We start from the raw sequence: 14,171 nt of genomic DNA on the forward strand, positions 1-14,171 counted from the left end.
CGGGTCAGGTTTGGGTCTAAAATTAAGATCCGAATCAAGAATTGGGTTGGCTCGGGGGTCATTCGTGATCCGATCCGACCTAATCAGACCTATTTGCACCCCTAATAATACCAAAGGGCGTTGTGGCGCGTGGCCACTAACAATTTGTATCATGTAGACACGACTCTTAACGTTAATACAAGGCCGTCCGGGTACAACAACATACCAGTACTTGAACCCCGTATCGGCATTATCGTAGCGGTTTCGGTTATTAATCTCCCCGGACGGTTCTATCGGGCGATCCCGAGGAGACGGCGACTCCAAAATCTTCTCCCTCTCGCTCTCTCTCTCTCTGAAGCAGGCATGGAGAAGGGCAAGGGCTTGGCTCGAAGATGGGCGGTGGAGTTCGCGGAGAGCCCCTCGTCGTCCTCCTACCACGTTCCTGACCCTCTCGGTTTCAGTCGATCCTCGCAAGATCTCGTAATCTCCTCTCTCTCTCTCTCTAATATTTGCGGTTTTATTTGCATATTTAGCGATTTTTGGTTTCAACCGATCCTTACAAGATCTCGTAATCTCCTCTCTCTCTCTCTCTCTCTCTCTCTCTCTCTCTCTCCAATCTTTGCGGTTTTGCCTGCGTATTTAGCGATTTTTTTTTAATATGTGGAGATTTGGCTCTTTGGGCAGGACGATGCGAACGGGGGCCGGCAGAAGAAGGACGCCGAAGCGGCCTGGAAGGCGCAGGTACGAGGGTTAGGGGTTTCCCTGTGGATGTCATTTGATGCTTGAGAGAGAGCTTTCTTTCTTAACGAGAGAATTGGGCATTGATAAAGGTTTTTCGGTGACGTGGAATGGGAAAAGAGTACTTTTTTTATTTGGGTGCTTCGGTTCCGATTTTTTACTTTTATGATGCTTTGATAAGTGAACATCATTTTTTATTCTAGATGAGGATTCAGATAAAATACCTATTCTAGTAAGTTTCTTTTCTGTGTTTTGGGGTGAAAATTTAGTAATTTAACTTTTTTTATGCTGAATTAGGTTGGATAATTCTGTACTGCATGGTTAACTATATGAGTGCTATTCATATTTTTGAATACTGGATCAAGGTTAATGTTGACAAGAATTAATGTTAACTGTACTCGTAAACCACTGCCATTAGATTGATTTTTGGTGTGGATGATTGCATTATTTTGATTAGGGAACGTGATTAAGCTGTTTGTTAATGTTGTTATGTTGATACTCCTTTATTATGTTGACGGATTTTATTCTAATCTGAACCAGTGTCAGTTTTTTAGAGACATAACCATATGTAAAGGGACAAGAGGTAGGGCTGTAGGGGGATATAACATGAATATTTTTAAACCAGGAAATTAACTACAGCCATGGCCTTGTGATTGGTCCCTAGTTTGGTGAAATTCTTAAACTGCTTTGAAGAATTAGAATCAAACTTAGGAGACTAAAAAGTTTTAGAGAACATGGTTTATATCGGGCAGAGGCGTTATTGTTTCTGTTGCTAAGAGTACCACTAACTTGTCCTTCTACCTTATAGCCTAGACCTACTAGCCAAGACTTCTGGGCTCATATAAAGTATCACCTAAAACTGGCTTATGGTGTCAGATTTACTGTACATATGAGTAATTTGTTTTTTGTGTGTCATTTCTTTATTTTTTGGGAAGTTGGAATTTTTTTGTAAGATAAAAATTGAAGTTTACAGGTTTTGAAAAGATTAAAAGTTTTGATGGAGGTCTAACTATTGCATTATATAAGTTCTTTATCAGTTGATTGTCATGTGCTAAATTGTTATGAAGTAGTGAGGTGATATGTTGCACTCAAGAAAAAAAATTAGACAGTATTTCCATCAATTCTTTTTTAATTTTACATAAAAAAATTACATTTTTTTCAGTTTTTTGCACCATAAATTCACCATAATGACATCCCTAAAGGTCTGTGAGCTACACAGTGTACTCAAAAATAAAATCAAATTTACCTTGCCTTGTTTGTTTTTCTTTGATTTCTAAGTTCTTGAATTGTTCACTTTCTGGTATTATTATACTACATTGAAATGGCTAAAATCGGTGTAGAACTCACTAAAACCACTAAATTGTTTAAATCAAAATTTATTTGGCTTTCTTGGTGAAGACCAAAGTGAAAACCAAGTTTTTGGACCAGAGAAGCAATGCATTTAGGATTTATTCAATCTCTACTTTATAGATTGCTTTAGTGTTTCTAATTTGCATTTTGCTTTGTGCTTCAATGCCATTCATCCCACAGCTTGGCTGTTATGAATTGTTCTTTATCATCAGTTTAATCTATTTCACCATGTTATTTATTTTTTTGGGTGAGAAGAAAGCTTGGGAAGTGGCTCAAACCCCTTTTAAGAACTTGTTGATGATGGGATTCATGATGTGGATGGCTGGAAGTACAGTCCATTTATTCAGCATTGGCATCACATTCTCAGCTCTTTGGCAGCCATTAAGTGCCCTTCGAAGTGTTGGAAAGGGTATGATACAACAGTTCAGTTTTATTATTCTCTTGTTATACTTATACATGCATTGGAGGCTTGGTTTGTAATTTCGATATTTGTTTGACCTCTTATGGGCACATCCTGGTCTTCATTACGTTGATTAAATGGTTGTTCTTTTTTATGTAGTAATTGTAAACATAGTCTACCATACTATCCTATAGTACCCGGTACGAAATGTATTGTACCATATTAGGAGAAAACCGATACGAAACTTATCTTCAAGTCGGTACAAGCCTTGTATTGACCGTACTGAGACGTACCGGAATAAAAATTGAGAAAATGATTAGAGAGTTATTTCGATGCAAAGTTGTACCTTACCGTACCGAATCAATAAGGTACCGATACGATTTTCAGTACCAAGATTGTGGACCTTGACTGTAAAAACTAATTGCAGTAGATATTTAGTATGTGAATCAATGATATATCGGTTAAGTGTCAGTCCATTTTAATTCTCGATCTTAATTGCTACATTATACAATCTATAGGGGTCTATAGAATCCATCGGTCCTTTGTAGATTGTTGTCAAATCCTTGGTCAAAGTTACTGTGGTCAAAGAGGGGCTGTCATAATGCATGACAGATCAATTGGTAAGTAAGGAGACCTACGTATGAGTTACAAAGCTCAGGCAACAGTGGAGCAACCATTCAAGATCCTTTAGATACTGAAAATGTTTCAGCAAAGAAGGGAGAAGGTGATGTTTGATATAGGAAAGTCTGGAAGTGCATCAATATTTAAGGCACAGGTAATAAGCCAAGTAACATTGAGCTGAATCGAAATTTGAGGTCTAATTATCAAAATATCCTTAGTATTGCATGTTAGACTTGTTCTTCACATGGTAAAGTTTTTTTTTTCTTTGTAATAATTAATCATATTAATATAATCATATAATAAATAGCCATGGTATTCCTCTAAACATAATTGGCCCAAACTTGAAAAATTGCTGCTTATTCCTAAGATGTATAAAAAATTCTGGGTGAAACTAATTGAATGTGAAATTGGGAAAATTACAACTTCTATGTTTCATTCTTTACTTTTCCCAATTAATATTAGCATACAATCTGAGGTAATTGGTTGAAATATGAATTTTCTTGGATTTGTATAATAAATATATGTTCTTGGTAGAGCCCCATGAAGAGTATGAGGCAAGCAATAGTTCAGGCTAGAATTATCCAGATAATAACTTTGACTTCTCATAGTCAAGGAAATGGTAATGTGAATAAAACAAATATATTTAGAACCACCACAAAAAAAACAAATGTATTTAGGCAGGCTTTTTTCTGGCAATACTCAATGTGTAGAATGTTAAGGTAACATATTATTAAAATAAGGGACTGAGATGATTATGATAATATAGCACCTAAATTGAACTGATTTAATATGAAGGGGCAATCAAAAGAACCCCAAAACTAGAGGCCAATTTATAACACCAAAATTTTGCATCAAAGCCTTGAACTTATGATCATACAGAGATGCAGATTAGTCAAAGAGGAAACTGAATGATCGATAATTTATGTTAAACATAATAGCTATATAAGTTCAAAATGATAAGTAGAGAATTTGATAGTCACTCAGTTATTGTTGCGATCATCTGCTAGAGTACAAACAGGCTGCCTTTGTGCCTTTTCTGGGCATTCATTGCACTCAGAAACATTAAAGAGTCTTTTTGTTTGTTGTGGTGTTAAACAGTGTCTCTTTGAAGGTAAGGTGGCCTATTTGAGTTTATTGAGGAGAATAAGAAACCACCAGCTGGAAAACTGGTCAATCTTTTCCCCTCTCTTTTAAATGAATCTCCTGTGAGATATTTTTCTATGGGAATATATTTAAATGAATATTCCATGAGATTGTTTGTCTTGCTCTTTTCTTATTTTATTACTGAAGTTCTTGGTGTGAACAATTTTTTTAAGTTGGCTAGCTGATTGACTGATAATAGGCACTAAAGTTTCTTGAACAATGAGACAGAAAATGGTTTAAGTTTTTCCTATTTTCATCCTTTGCCCTCCCTGTTCTCTCTCTCTGTCTCTCTCTGTCTCTCTTGACTACCTCTCCTACTCTTCATTTCTTTTTTACTTTCCTGTTACTTTAAGACATGAATATGCTCTTCATAGGTCACTGACATCAGGGCTTTAAATAATGTGAAATAGATGTGCATTTTATGTTTACATCATGCCATTTTGCGACTCAGTTTTACATGCAGGTCTTATTCTTCATTTTCTTCCAATCAACATGGAAGGAGTGCATTATTTTCATATTTGCTTTCAGCATGAGTTCCTTTCCAGGTATAGGTAATAAATCATGCACATCACAAGCCTACACACTTGAATGCTAATAAATCACACACCACTTCTCCAAAAAGAATGCAAAATGCCCGCTTAGGCACAACCTTGTCTTGTTTTTGTACCTAATGGGATTTAAGCCTGGAATTAATGCTATTAGAAGAATTTCCCTTTGTTTTGTTGTCCCTGCCCTCCTTTCAGTTGGTGGCTTGGGACATTTATAAGGTGATGGGATTTTTTTTCCTCATTCTCCTCTTTTTTCACTGGCATTGTCTTCTTTCTTAATAATTTATATCTTTGATTCCGATGATTAATTTTGTACCCCTTGCATTTGTTTTTGCAATTTTTCTTGCAGTATTTGAACCTTACAAGGATTCAAGGGTAGATACTCTTGCACCCAAGTTGCTTTTCCTTGCCCTTAACATGGCCGGGTTGGCTTTGGGTGTGTGGAAGGTGAGTCATGTTAATGATAATGTTAGTGCATTACTTGTTTTATCTAGATTCTTGTGTATTGTTCTTCATCTTATGGTCGTCTTTCTTATATGGCAGCTGAATACATTGGGTCTTCTTCCGACACATGCATCAGATTGGGTTTCATCTCTAGCCCCTGCTCAGGTATGACTTCATGCTCATGTTCATTTATGATGTTAGTAGGATTCTGTTGCCGTTGGCCACTTTTCTCCCTGTATTTCATCTGTCCTTTCTTTCTCACAGAGGCTAATGGGGAATGTTGTACACACATTAAGACATGTTTCTACCATCAATATCCAGTTTATTTAATTTCAAAAATAGTTCTATATAAATATTTTCACCGAGTTTAATATTCTTTTTCAGCTTGGTCACAGTTTTTGAAGCATGGTTACATATCATATGACTTAATGTACTATCTTGCTTGTTCTTGACCCAACTAGAGTGACGTGTAGGGCTGAAAACAGATTAGATATGGATGCACACACATATCCACATCCGTATTTATATTTATTTTGTAGATCTGAATGCTAATATGAATATTAAATGTATATTAAAATTTGTATCGATGTTTGTTTTAAACAGATATGGATACGATTCAGATATTAATGATATCCTTATTTTTTCTAATAGATGTGGATATAAATCGGATATTACTCTCGATACAAATCAGATTTGTGAGCAAAATTTGGTTACAATATTTTTTTTGAGAAAAATTAAAGGACAATTCTACATTATATAATTTAAACATGTTGATAATTTTAAAGAAGTAGGAAAATGATGAGTATCTTACATGAAAAATTTTGTATAATTAATAATTCTATTCTTGGTCATAAAAAATGTAGATCATCCATGTCAATGTTAAGCTGGTCCATATGCATAATTTAAATAAAAGAACTTTTTAAACTAATGTTAAGCATGTGAATACGTGAATTCAAAAAATACTTTGAATCGAAATATCCGAATTGGAATCCGAAAAAGATCTGAATCCAAATCCAGAAAAAGCTACCATTCGGATATCTGAATCCAAATTTAGAAAAGTACTTAAAATCCATCTCCATATTGTATTTGAAAAATTCATAGTTTTATATCTAAATCTGATCAAATAGTGATTTTTCTATCCGAATTGGATGGTAGTTTTTCTATCCGAGTGCGATATAGATCTGGATGCAATTGGATTTTTTTCGACCCACTTTCCGCGCTGCTTGTATCTTATGAGGCAACTTACCAAATCAAATAGTTTGTACTAATTTGGCATGGCTTTATATCATCACACGAAGTTTGTTGTGCTACAAACATAGTGTGAGATATTTCTAGTTTGAAGTTTGTTGTGCTACAATCATTGTCTAAGTTATTTACTAGTTTGGATGAAGATCACTTTGAGTATGATCTATTTACAGTTTGGCACAAACTGCATCATTTCCCTTCTCCCTTCATTCTGCTTCTAAACGTGTTTGGCACTGACCTCAAGAATTAGTTATATTAATGCAGTTGAAGAATCAATTCTGGTTTTAGAATCGTAATATGATTTTTATAATTATGGTAATTATTCTATATTAGATTCTTATTTGTCCATTATTTTGAATCGTTTTCAATATTATGAATTTATGGCAATGTTGGATTCACATATCCAGTATTAATGGGTACGTCCACTGAAATTTGTGCATTTTTCATTCCAGAAGAAAATCCCTGAGCTCTAAAGATCGAAATAAATTACTCTTTCATGTTTTGCATCTGTTGCATACCATCCTTTGCAGTTCTTTTGCAATGTAAAATTTTCTTTTGAAACTTTTCTTGCGTGGAAACATATAACAATTCGGGCAATCATATTTTTTGACAGAAATTAAAAAAATGTGTTGTTTTATATATTCTTCATGTCAGCAATTAGAATATCATAGATATCTTAGATAACAAGAAATGCTTCATATATGAGTTTGCTTCATTTAGAATACATTTGATTGTTGGTGAATAGTTGAATTTTTTATGTAAGTTATGTAGCATGTTTCAATATCGTAATTAGTCCAGATTTGTGTAAGATGGCATGGAAACGTGCCAATGTACTGGTTAGCATGACATTTTCAGGCCTGATGCAATCTTGTTTCTTGGGCTGAAAGTCAAGCCCAGAGGACTATCCATTGGATCAATTTTTTGACCCATCTTTTATGGGCCTCATTAAAATATGGATAAAGGAAAATATCTTGTTAGGCCCGTTCAATCCTCAAAAGTTGTTAAAATATTTGAATTTCAAATACAGTTAGGAGTAGACATTGTCTCATTCTTAATAGGCTTAAACCGAATCTGTTCCTACCTGAAGCCCTACTTGTTATTGCGAGACTCAATAAACTCATTGTAGGCAGTCCTTGTCTGGATTTGGCCAAACATAGCAAGACCTGTTTGATCTTGTATAGAGTTTGGGCTTGATGTTGTTAGTTAAAGGCCAAACTTTGGTGCTTTCGCCAAAATTGTAAGGCACATCCAGGCTTAAGCAGGCCAGCCTTGGGCATAAGGTGAATGGGATGGGCTTGGGAATATCCATACTTGACTGAGCCCATCCATTTGACGTGGCATGACGCAATGGATGGCTGGCTATTTGACGAAGTTGTGCAAATGAAGGACATCAACTCAACATTTGCATTTAATATTTTCTCAATTTTTTGTAGGGCGTTCATACCAAGAGCCAGCAAGTTATGTAACGAACCATATGGAGATCACACAAGGGCTGCATCTTGATCATTTTCACTGTGATGCAGATGTTAGCAAACATCTTGATTATCTGCTGAGTAAAATGTTTAATGTATGCAAGTAAAATATTTAATGTATGCATTGCACATTGGGAAGAAAATATCTAGGGAAAAGGGGTTAGGAGTTCATAAGCTCAGTAGGTGTGAGACATAATACACTTTGATTTATTGCATGTTTAATAGTACGATGATGTACCAGCATCCATGTGGATATGCCTATCCTAGGGAAAGGTCTTTCCACCCATGTTCTTTTGTGTCGCATCTGCACCACGTTGGGGTAATATTTTCATTGCTGCGTTGCATGGAATACATAGAAATGTCAATTAACTGTACAAAAGCACAAACTTAACCTGTGCTTGCTAACATAGCTGGAGGACCAAATGTCAGAACATTTTATATTTGAGCGTGCAATAATCATGTTTACTTCCTTGTTTAACTCTCACAGGAGTATTCTAGTAGCCATTGCTCATGAGTGTGTACTTTCTACTGTAGGAGGTTGAATTCTCTAGTGGGGATATTTGAATCCATTGATTCCTGATGTCATTTATCCATTGATGTGCCCGACCAGTTCAGAATTTGCAGTTTTTTGTACTTGGGATGCCAATGTCAGTGCTGTTGCAATTTCCTGCTCTCAAGCCAAACATCAGCTCAATAATTCTATATGGATTTCCATCTTTGTGATGTAACAAAATTTATGTATGTTTTTTCCCACATGGCGTTATTCCACTTTTTGGGGAACCCCTCAGGGAACTATATCCTATCATGAGATCTGTATTTTCATGACCAATGCATTTCAACTGTGGTTTCTGATTACATAATTCTTCATAGTTGTGGTTACATAATTCTCTGACTTGCTGCAGTAGTGCAAGAAATATCAGTTACAAGAGTGTTGCTTAGATTTCTGAGTTGATATACTCCTGTTCAAAGAAGTATTTAGCCAGGAATAGTTCGTTGCAGGATGTGTTCTTGGTATTGATTGATTATCTGGCTTATAGTTAACTCGCCCAAATGATGGTCCTGAACTGGCAAGAAGTAAATATTTTTCGAGAATGGCGGTGTTTCCTATATTTTGGTGATGAGTAAAAGCCATTAAAGGGTCGGCCAGCATGTCACTGGAGCATCATGATAATGGCTGCTACTTTGGGTCTAAGCATTATGAAGTCATGAGGTGTAGCGTGCAAGGTTGTGGATGGCAATGATCTAGAATCATTTCTATTCATTGTTCCTTGAGAGTGTCTCACTTATTGCAACTATTCACCATCTAGCTTTGTTCTTTACTTTCTTCCAGGGCAAGGAAGGCTACTGCTTTGTGTTATAATTAACTTGCTGCCTGGCCTTTGAACAGGGGAAGTTAATGAGGAATGTTGGTTTGTTAATATTTCCCATTTTCACTTATTTTACTCTTAAGAAATTTCTGGATGGAGAATAATTGGATTTGCTGAAAGCGCCATTTTCCATGAGACTGCAATCTAATCCTCCTCTCTGTCCATCGCTGTGCTGTATGGAGTCTCATAAGCATTTGCTTGCTATTGGAACCATGGAAACGAGTGAAAAGAATTGTAATTATGGGTGAAAATATTGATTCCAAGGAGTTTACGTGCAGAATTTTGCACAAAAATTACGTCAGAATTTTCCTTTTGTTGCCGGAAAAGGTTTTTCTATTAAATTACAGAGATTTTTTTAATACCTTATTGGTCCACTATGCCTCTCTCCTCGCAGCCTTAATCTTAAACAATCCCAATGTCCACTCAAAGCCCAGGCTCAGAAAGACCCAAAAACATAAGTCGGTCATCACAAAGGCTCTCTCTCTCTCTCTCTCTCTCTCTCTCTCTTCCCCAAATCCAACGCCCCTAACCGGAATTACGGAACCAAAGATCCCATCTTGTCTCCTCCAATCACCTGCCAAATCCCCAAAAACCCAAACCTTCCGCCAAAACGCAGACCCCTAACGAAGAAAAAGCTCCCACCTCTCCTCGTTTTTCCTTCAATTCTTCCATTTTCCTCAATATCAATACCTTCTCCAATCCAAATCCGTCCTCTTTCTCCCCGCCAGAAGATGACCTCCACTCGGAACCCCTCCTTCGCCAATCCTGACCCCTGCTCCCACCTCGCCGAGTATCGCCAAACCCACGGCTTGAAGGGCTACAGCTCCCTGCAAGCCCACCTCCGAACCGCCCCCAGCGGCCGCACGGCGATCGGAAAGCTCCCGTCTTTGATCCACCGGTGCGCCCTCTGCTCCCTCAGCCGTGGCCGCCTCTACCTCTGCCTGATCTGCTCCTCCGTCTCCTGCTCCGATCACGCCGCCGCCCATCCCCGGTCCAACCCCGGCCACGACATCGCCGTCGACGTCGACCGAGCCGAGCTCTTCTGCTGCCGCTGCGCCGACCAGGTCTACGATCCCGACTTCGATATCGCCGTCATGGTGAAGCAGATCGTGAAGCTGCCGGAGCGCCGGGCGAGCGGCCGCGGCCGGAAGAGGAGGGCGGATCCGGTGAATTTTAAGGACGGGGGATTGAGGGAGGAGTGCTTCGGCGCAGGCCGGGTGGTAAAGATCCAACCTTGCCACCCGTGGGGGCTCAGAGGGTTGAATAATTTGGGTAGTACTTGCTCCATGAATTCCGTTCTTCAGGCGTTGCTCCACACGCCGCCGTTGAAAGATTACTTCTTGAGTGATCGCCATGGCCGGGAGTTCTGCTGCCGGGGGAGGAGGAGGACGAGGAGGCGGGGGATGGTGTCAGGGGAGCTGCCATGTTTGGCTTGTGATGTAGCTGGCGTGTTCTCGGAGGTATTTTCTGGGGATCGGACGCCGTATAGCCCTGCTCGGTTTCTGTACAGGTGAGGCATTTTTTTGATTGCATTTATATGCTTTATTTCGTAATTGATGGATTTCGAGTGTTGGATATGCCGAGAGTTTCATTAGCTAGCATTTAGTAATGGTAGTGGTTTTTTCAAAGGCTCTTTAGAGATGAAAACAGAATGAATTTTATCGATATAGGATGTAAATGTGTTGCTTAATGATGTAAGCTAGCATTCTGGTTGATCATTTAGCAGATTCTTGAGGATTTTCAGCACTTCCATTCCATTTTCTAAATTGAGAAGCTCAATTGATATAATTTACAGCTTTGATATAATTGATGTTAAGCATCGAGGAGTTTAAAAGGTCTGTTTGATCTATTTATGCTTCAAGCCTTTTGCATTTCTTAGTATATCCTTCTCATCTCTATTGGATATAGCCATTTGTAGACCGCCTATAGTATCAAATGACCCTCTTGGGACTATATCTTGTATCTTAAGCTCTCTCTCGATTCACTCTGCAAGATTTGAAGACATGCTCTTTTTGTTGTGCTATTCTTCAGTCGCTATTCCTTTTTTCTGCCCGTAAATTGAAACTCTAGTGACAAAATGCATAGCGCTAGATAGCATAATCCTGCTGCACTCAAAGGATTTTTGGACAAGCTTGCTGATGAAGGGAACATGCCAACTCAATATTGGCTCGGCCATTAGTAAGGTTCATTTGATGCCCTTACACTGTAAACTATTTGATTTCTTCATTTCATGTTGCTTATCTCTGTCTATGGCCTTTTGTATACCAGCTAATGGTTTTGAGCAATTCTCTTGTAACTACATAACCGCGTCCTTCGCTGATCTTTTCCTCCATTTTCCTCTTGGTTTGGAGGTTTCAGATGTCATCTTGTTGATTGATGCAGGTCCCTTAGCAGAGGAATAACCTTTTAATAATATGAAATGGAACAGTGGAGAAAACTTCAAAACTAGTTGGAGTTTGTGGAAGTCGATTTTTATGTCGTTATATTTTCTTGGAAAATATTAATTAAAACAGTTACGCTGTGGAACCTTGGTGTGGTAAAGTAAGCACACTAAAGAATACCACCAACATGACAATATAAACGAGAACAAAGAAAAATGGGTATAAAAATGGACAAAACAAGTAACTAAATATTGATGTCTAATGTCCTTGATCATCATTTTTTTCTTTCTTTTCTTTCCCTGTTGAGAACAATTTGGGATTTAAGCTCTTGTGACTTTATAATGGGGTGTATTTTTTTAGAAAGACCCATGTCAAAGTTGTGTGTACCTGTATATTAAGTAATTTTTTTGTGCATAGACAATCTTCTGCTATATATATAAATATGGATACTCTAGCAAGCTTTGAAGCTAAGGTTACGCTTTAATTACTAACAGCATCATGCAGCTAGATTAGTGCAAGGAAAGAGAAAAAGTAAAATTCGTGGAATACATGATCTGCATACACACCTGAAATCACTGTGTCAGTCATTTGTACAGGACCAGGACCTTAGACTACCCATATTAGTAATCTGAAGGAAATCCCACTGTTGAATCAATAAATTGGAATGTCTTTCAAAGTTATTTGCGATTTGCTTTTGTTATTCATTCCATGTTAATTCCTTTTGTTTCAGGTATTTAATGAATGGACAGCATAGATTACACAAAATAGGCATTTGACAATGAATAAAGCTCTGTTAAAATGGGGGTTCACAAATTCTAGATAAAAACAGCCAACTCGTTTTCAAGGAATCAAGGAAAACTTATTTAATTATTATCTCCAATCAATTATACTGAATCATACACTTAGATTGCTGTAGCCTAGTCAGATAAATCATTTTGGAGTTGTTCTCCATCCTCCATTTCAGACTTATTTCTGATATGATCTGTATAAACATATTCCTTTCCCTTTTTCCTTGGATTACACGATGGTGAAAATTTAAGGGCAGTGTTTGTAATTACCTGGTTCTGTTGCAGTTGGTGGCAGCATTCATCAGACCTTGCCGGCTATGAGCAGCAGGATGCCCATGAGTTTTTCATCGCAATGCTCGACAGGATTCATGAAAAGGAGCAACCTGACCTCCAAAACAGAGGTAGGCGAAACCATAACTAAGTAAATTTTTCTGTGTATCCAAATCCAACCAACAAGTTGTATCCCAATTTTATGAGACAGCTTTATGGACCAATATATGATCCAGAAAAGTTTGACAATGTTTCACAAACGGCCCTTGACCTGACAAATCTTTGATTTGGTGCCAAATTCTTGGCCAAGATGAAATTTCTGCTTGCTTACCATTACTGTGATATCTGAATGTTGTCACTTTCATTCAGTGACTTGAACATTAGCCATTATGTACCATATCCTTAAAAACGAAAAAAATATTCTATATGAATTTAGCTTTTGATTTTCTCAAGAGTTCAGCTGCTAGATAATTATTGTTACTGCTGCAGGAGTTGGAGATTGTCATTGCATTGCACATAGAGTATTCTCTGGGGTCTTGAGGTCGGATGTTACTTGCAGTGTCTGTGGTTTCACTTCTACCACTTATGATCCTTGTGTTGACCTATCACTTGACTTGGAGCCATGCTGTGGAGTAAAATCTAATGATAATTCCAGAATTTCTACTTTAATGGGATGTTTGGACCTCTTCACAAGGCCTGAGAAATTGGGCTCCGACCAGAAGCTATACTGCCAACACTGTGAAGTAAGGCAAGACTCGGTGAAGCAGATGTCCATCCGAAGGCTTCCATATGTCCTGTGTTTCCACGTAAAAAGATTTGAGCATTCCTTGATCAGAAGAACATCAAAAAAGATAGACCAGAACTTGCAATTCCCCTTTTCGCTCGGCATGATGCCATACCTCTCTTCATCCATCATAAGGAACAGGTTCGGCAACAGGATCTTTGCTTTCGAAGGCGATGAATCCGACATGTCGAGTGAATTTTCTTCCGAGTTTGAGGTGTTTGCTGTTATTACACACAGCGGAAGGTTGGAATCAGGCCATTATGTCACTTATCTTCGGCTAAGAGACCAATGGTATAAGTGTGATGATGCTTGGATCACCCAAGTGACTGAAGGTGTAGTGCGAGCTTCACAGGTCTACATGGTGTATTACTTGCAGAAGCATGGAAAGTGAACCATTCACCTGGAGAACTACTTATAGCTTCAGGTTGTGGGAGATGAGCCGATCGGCCGGTGTCCATGGGAACCATGCTCTCCTGGTTGCTTGCAAAGAATAACAGTAGAAGTAAGTGACTGAAGACCTTTCTCTACTAAGAGAAGGTGATGACATACATATAAAAAAAAAATGTAATACTTTGGTTACCATTGATGATTCTTTGATTGCTAAAGTATTTTATAACAATTCTTTCATCCCTTCTGCGTCA

The 14,171-nt window shown here is 38.0% G+C and overlaps 2 protein-coding genes across 3 annotated transcripts; both read left to right on the plus strand.

Moving 5' to 3' along the window:
* The first annotated feature begins 202 nt into the window (after positions 1-202).
* LOC103707254 (ER membrane protein complex subunit 4-like) lies at positions 203-8,824 on the plus strand. Of its 2 annotated transcripts, none has more exons than XM_026804730.2 (6): positions 203-459; positions 664-720; positions 2,323-2,476; positions 5,129-5,226; positions 5,323-5,388; positions 7,902-8,185. In XM_026804730.2, exons 1-6 carry the CDS (start codon positions 343-345, stop codon positions 7,932-7,934), a joined length of 525 nt encoding a protein of 174 aa, XP_026660531.2. In that variant the 5' UTR covers positions 203-342; the 3' UTR covers positions 7,935-8,185. The 2 variants fall into 2 exon arrangements, with proteins under 2 accessions (XP_026660531.2, XP_008789893.2); XM_008791671.4 differs by lacking the exon at positions 7,902-8,185 and adding an exon at positions 8,475-8,824 and having other exon boundaries at positions 205-459.
* Positions 8,825-9,002: 178 nt separating this feature from the next.
* LOC103707255 (ubiquitin C-terminal hydrolase 22) lies at positions 9,003-14,171 on the plus strand. The gene is made up of 4 exons (XM_008791672.4): positions 9,003-9,164; positions 9,271-10,817; positions 12,762-12,877; positions 13,236-14,171. The coding sequence occupies exons 2-4, from the start codon at positions 10,039-10,041 to the stop codon at positions 13,919-13,921; spliced, it is 1,581 nt and encodes a 526-aa protein (XP_008789894.2). The 5' UTR covers positions 9,003-9,164; positions 9,271-10,038; the 3' UTR covers positions 13,922-14,171.

The sequence above is a fragment of the Phoenix dactylifera genome, chromosome 14, assembly GCF_009389715.1.
Source record: "Phoenix dactylifera cultivar Barhee BC4 chromosome 14, palm_55x_up_171113_PBpolish2nd_filt_p, whole genome shotgun sequence".
Lineage (NCBI taxonomy): Eukaryota > Viridiplantae > Streptophyta > Magnoliopsida > Arecales > Arecaceae > Phoenix > Phoenix dactylifera.

Coding starts and splice junctions, on each gene's coding strand:
- LOC103707255 (XM_008791672.4), top strand. CDS start 10,039: ATGACCTCCACTCGGAACCCCTCCTTCGCCAATCCTGACCCCTGCTCC. Junction 10,818..12,761: donor CCTGCTCGGTTTCTGTACAG/GTGAGGCATTTT, acceptor GTTCTGTTGCAG/TTGGTGGCAGCATTCATCAG. Junction 12,878..13,235: donor ACCTGACCTCCAAAACAGAG/GTAGGCGAAACC, acceptor TTACTGCTGCAG/GAGTTGGAGATTGTCATTGC.
- LOC103707254 (XM_026804730.2), top strand. CDS start 343: ATGGAGAAGGGCAAGGGCTTGGCTCGAAGATGGGCGGTGGAGTTCGCG. Junction 721..2,322: donor AAGCGGCCTGGAAGGCGCAG/GTACGAGGGTTA, acceptor TTGGGTGAGAAG/AAAGCTTGGGAAGTGGCTCA. Junction 5,389..7,901: donor CATCTCTAGCCCCTGCTCAG/GTATGACTTCAT, acceptor AATTTTTTGTAG/GGCGTTCATACCAAGAGCCA.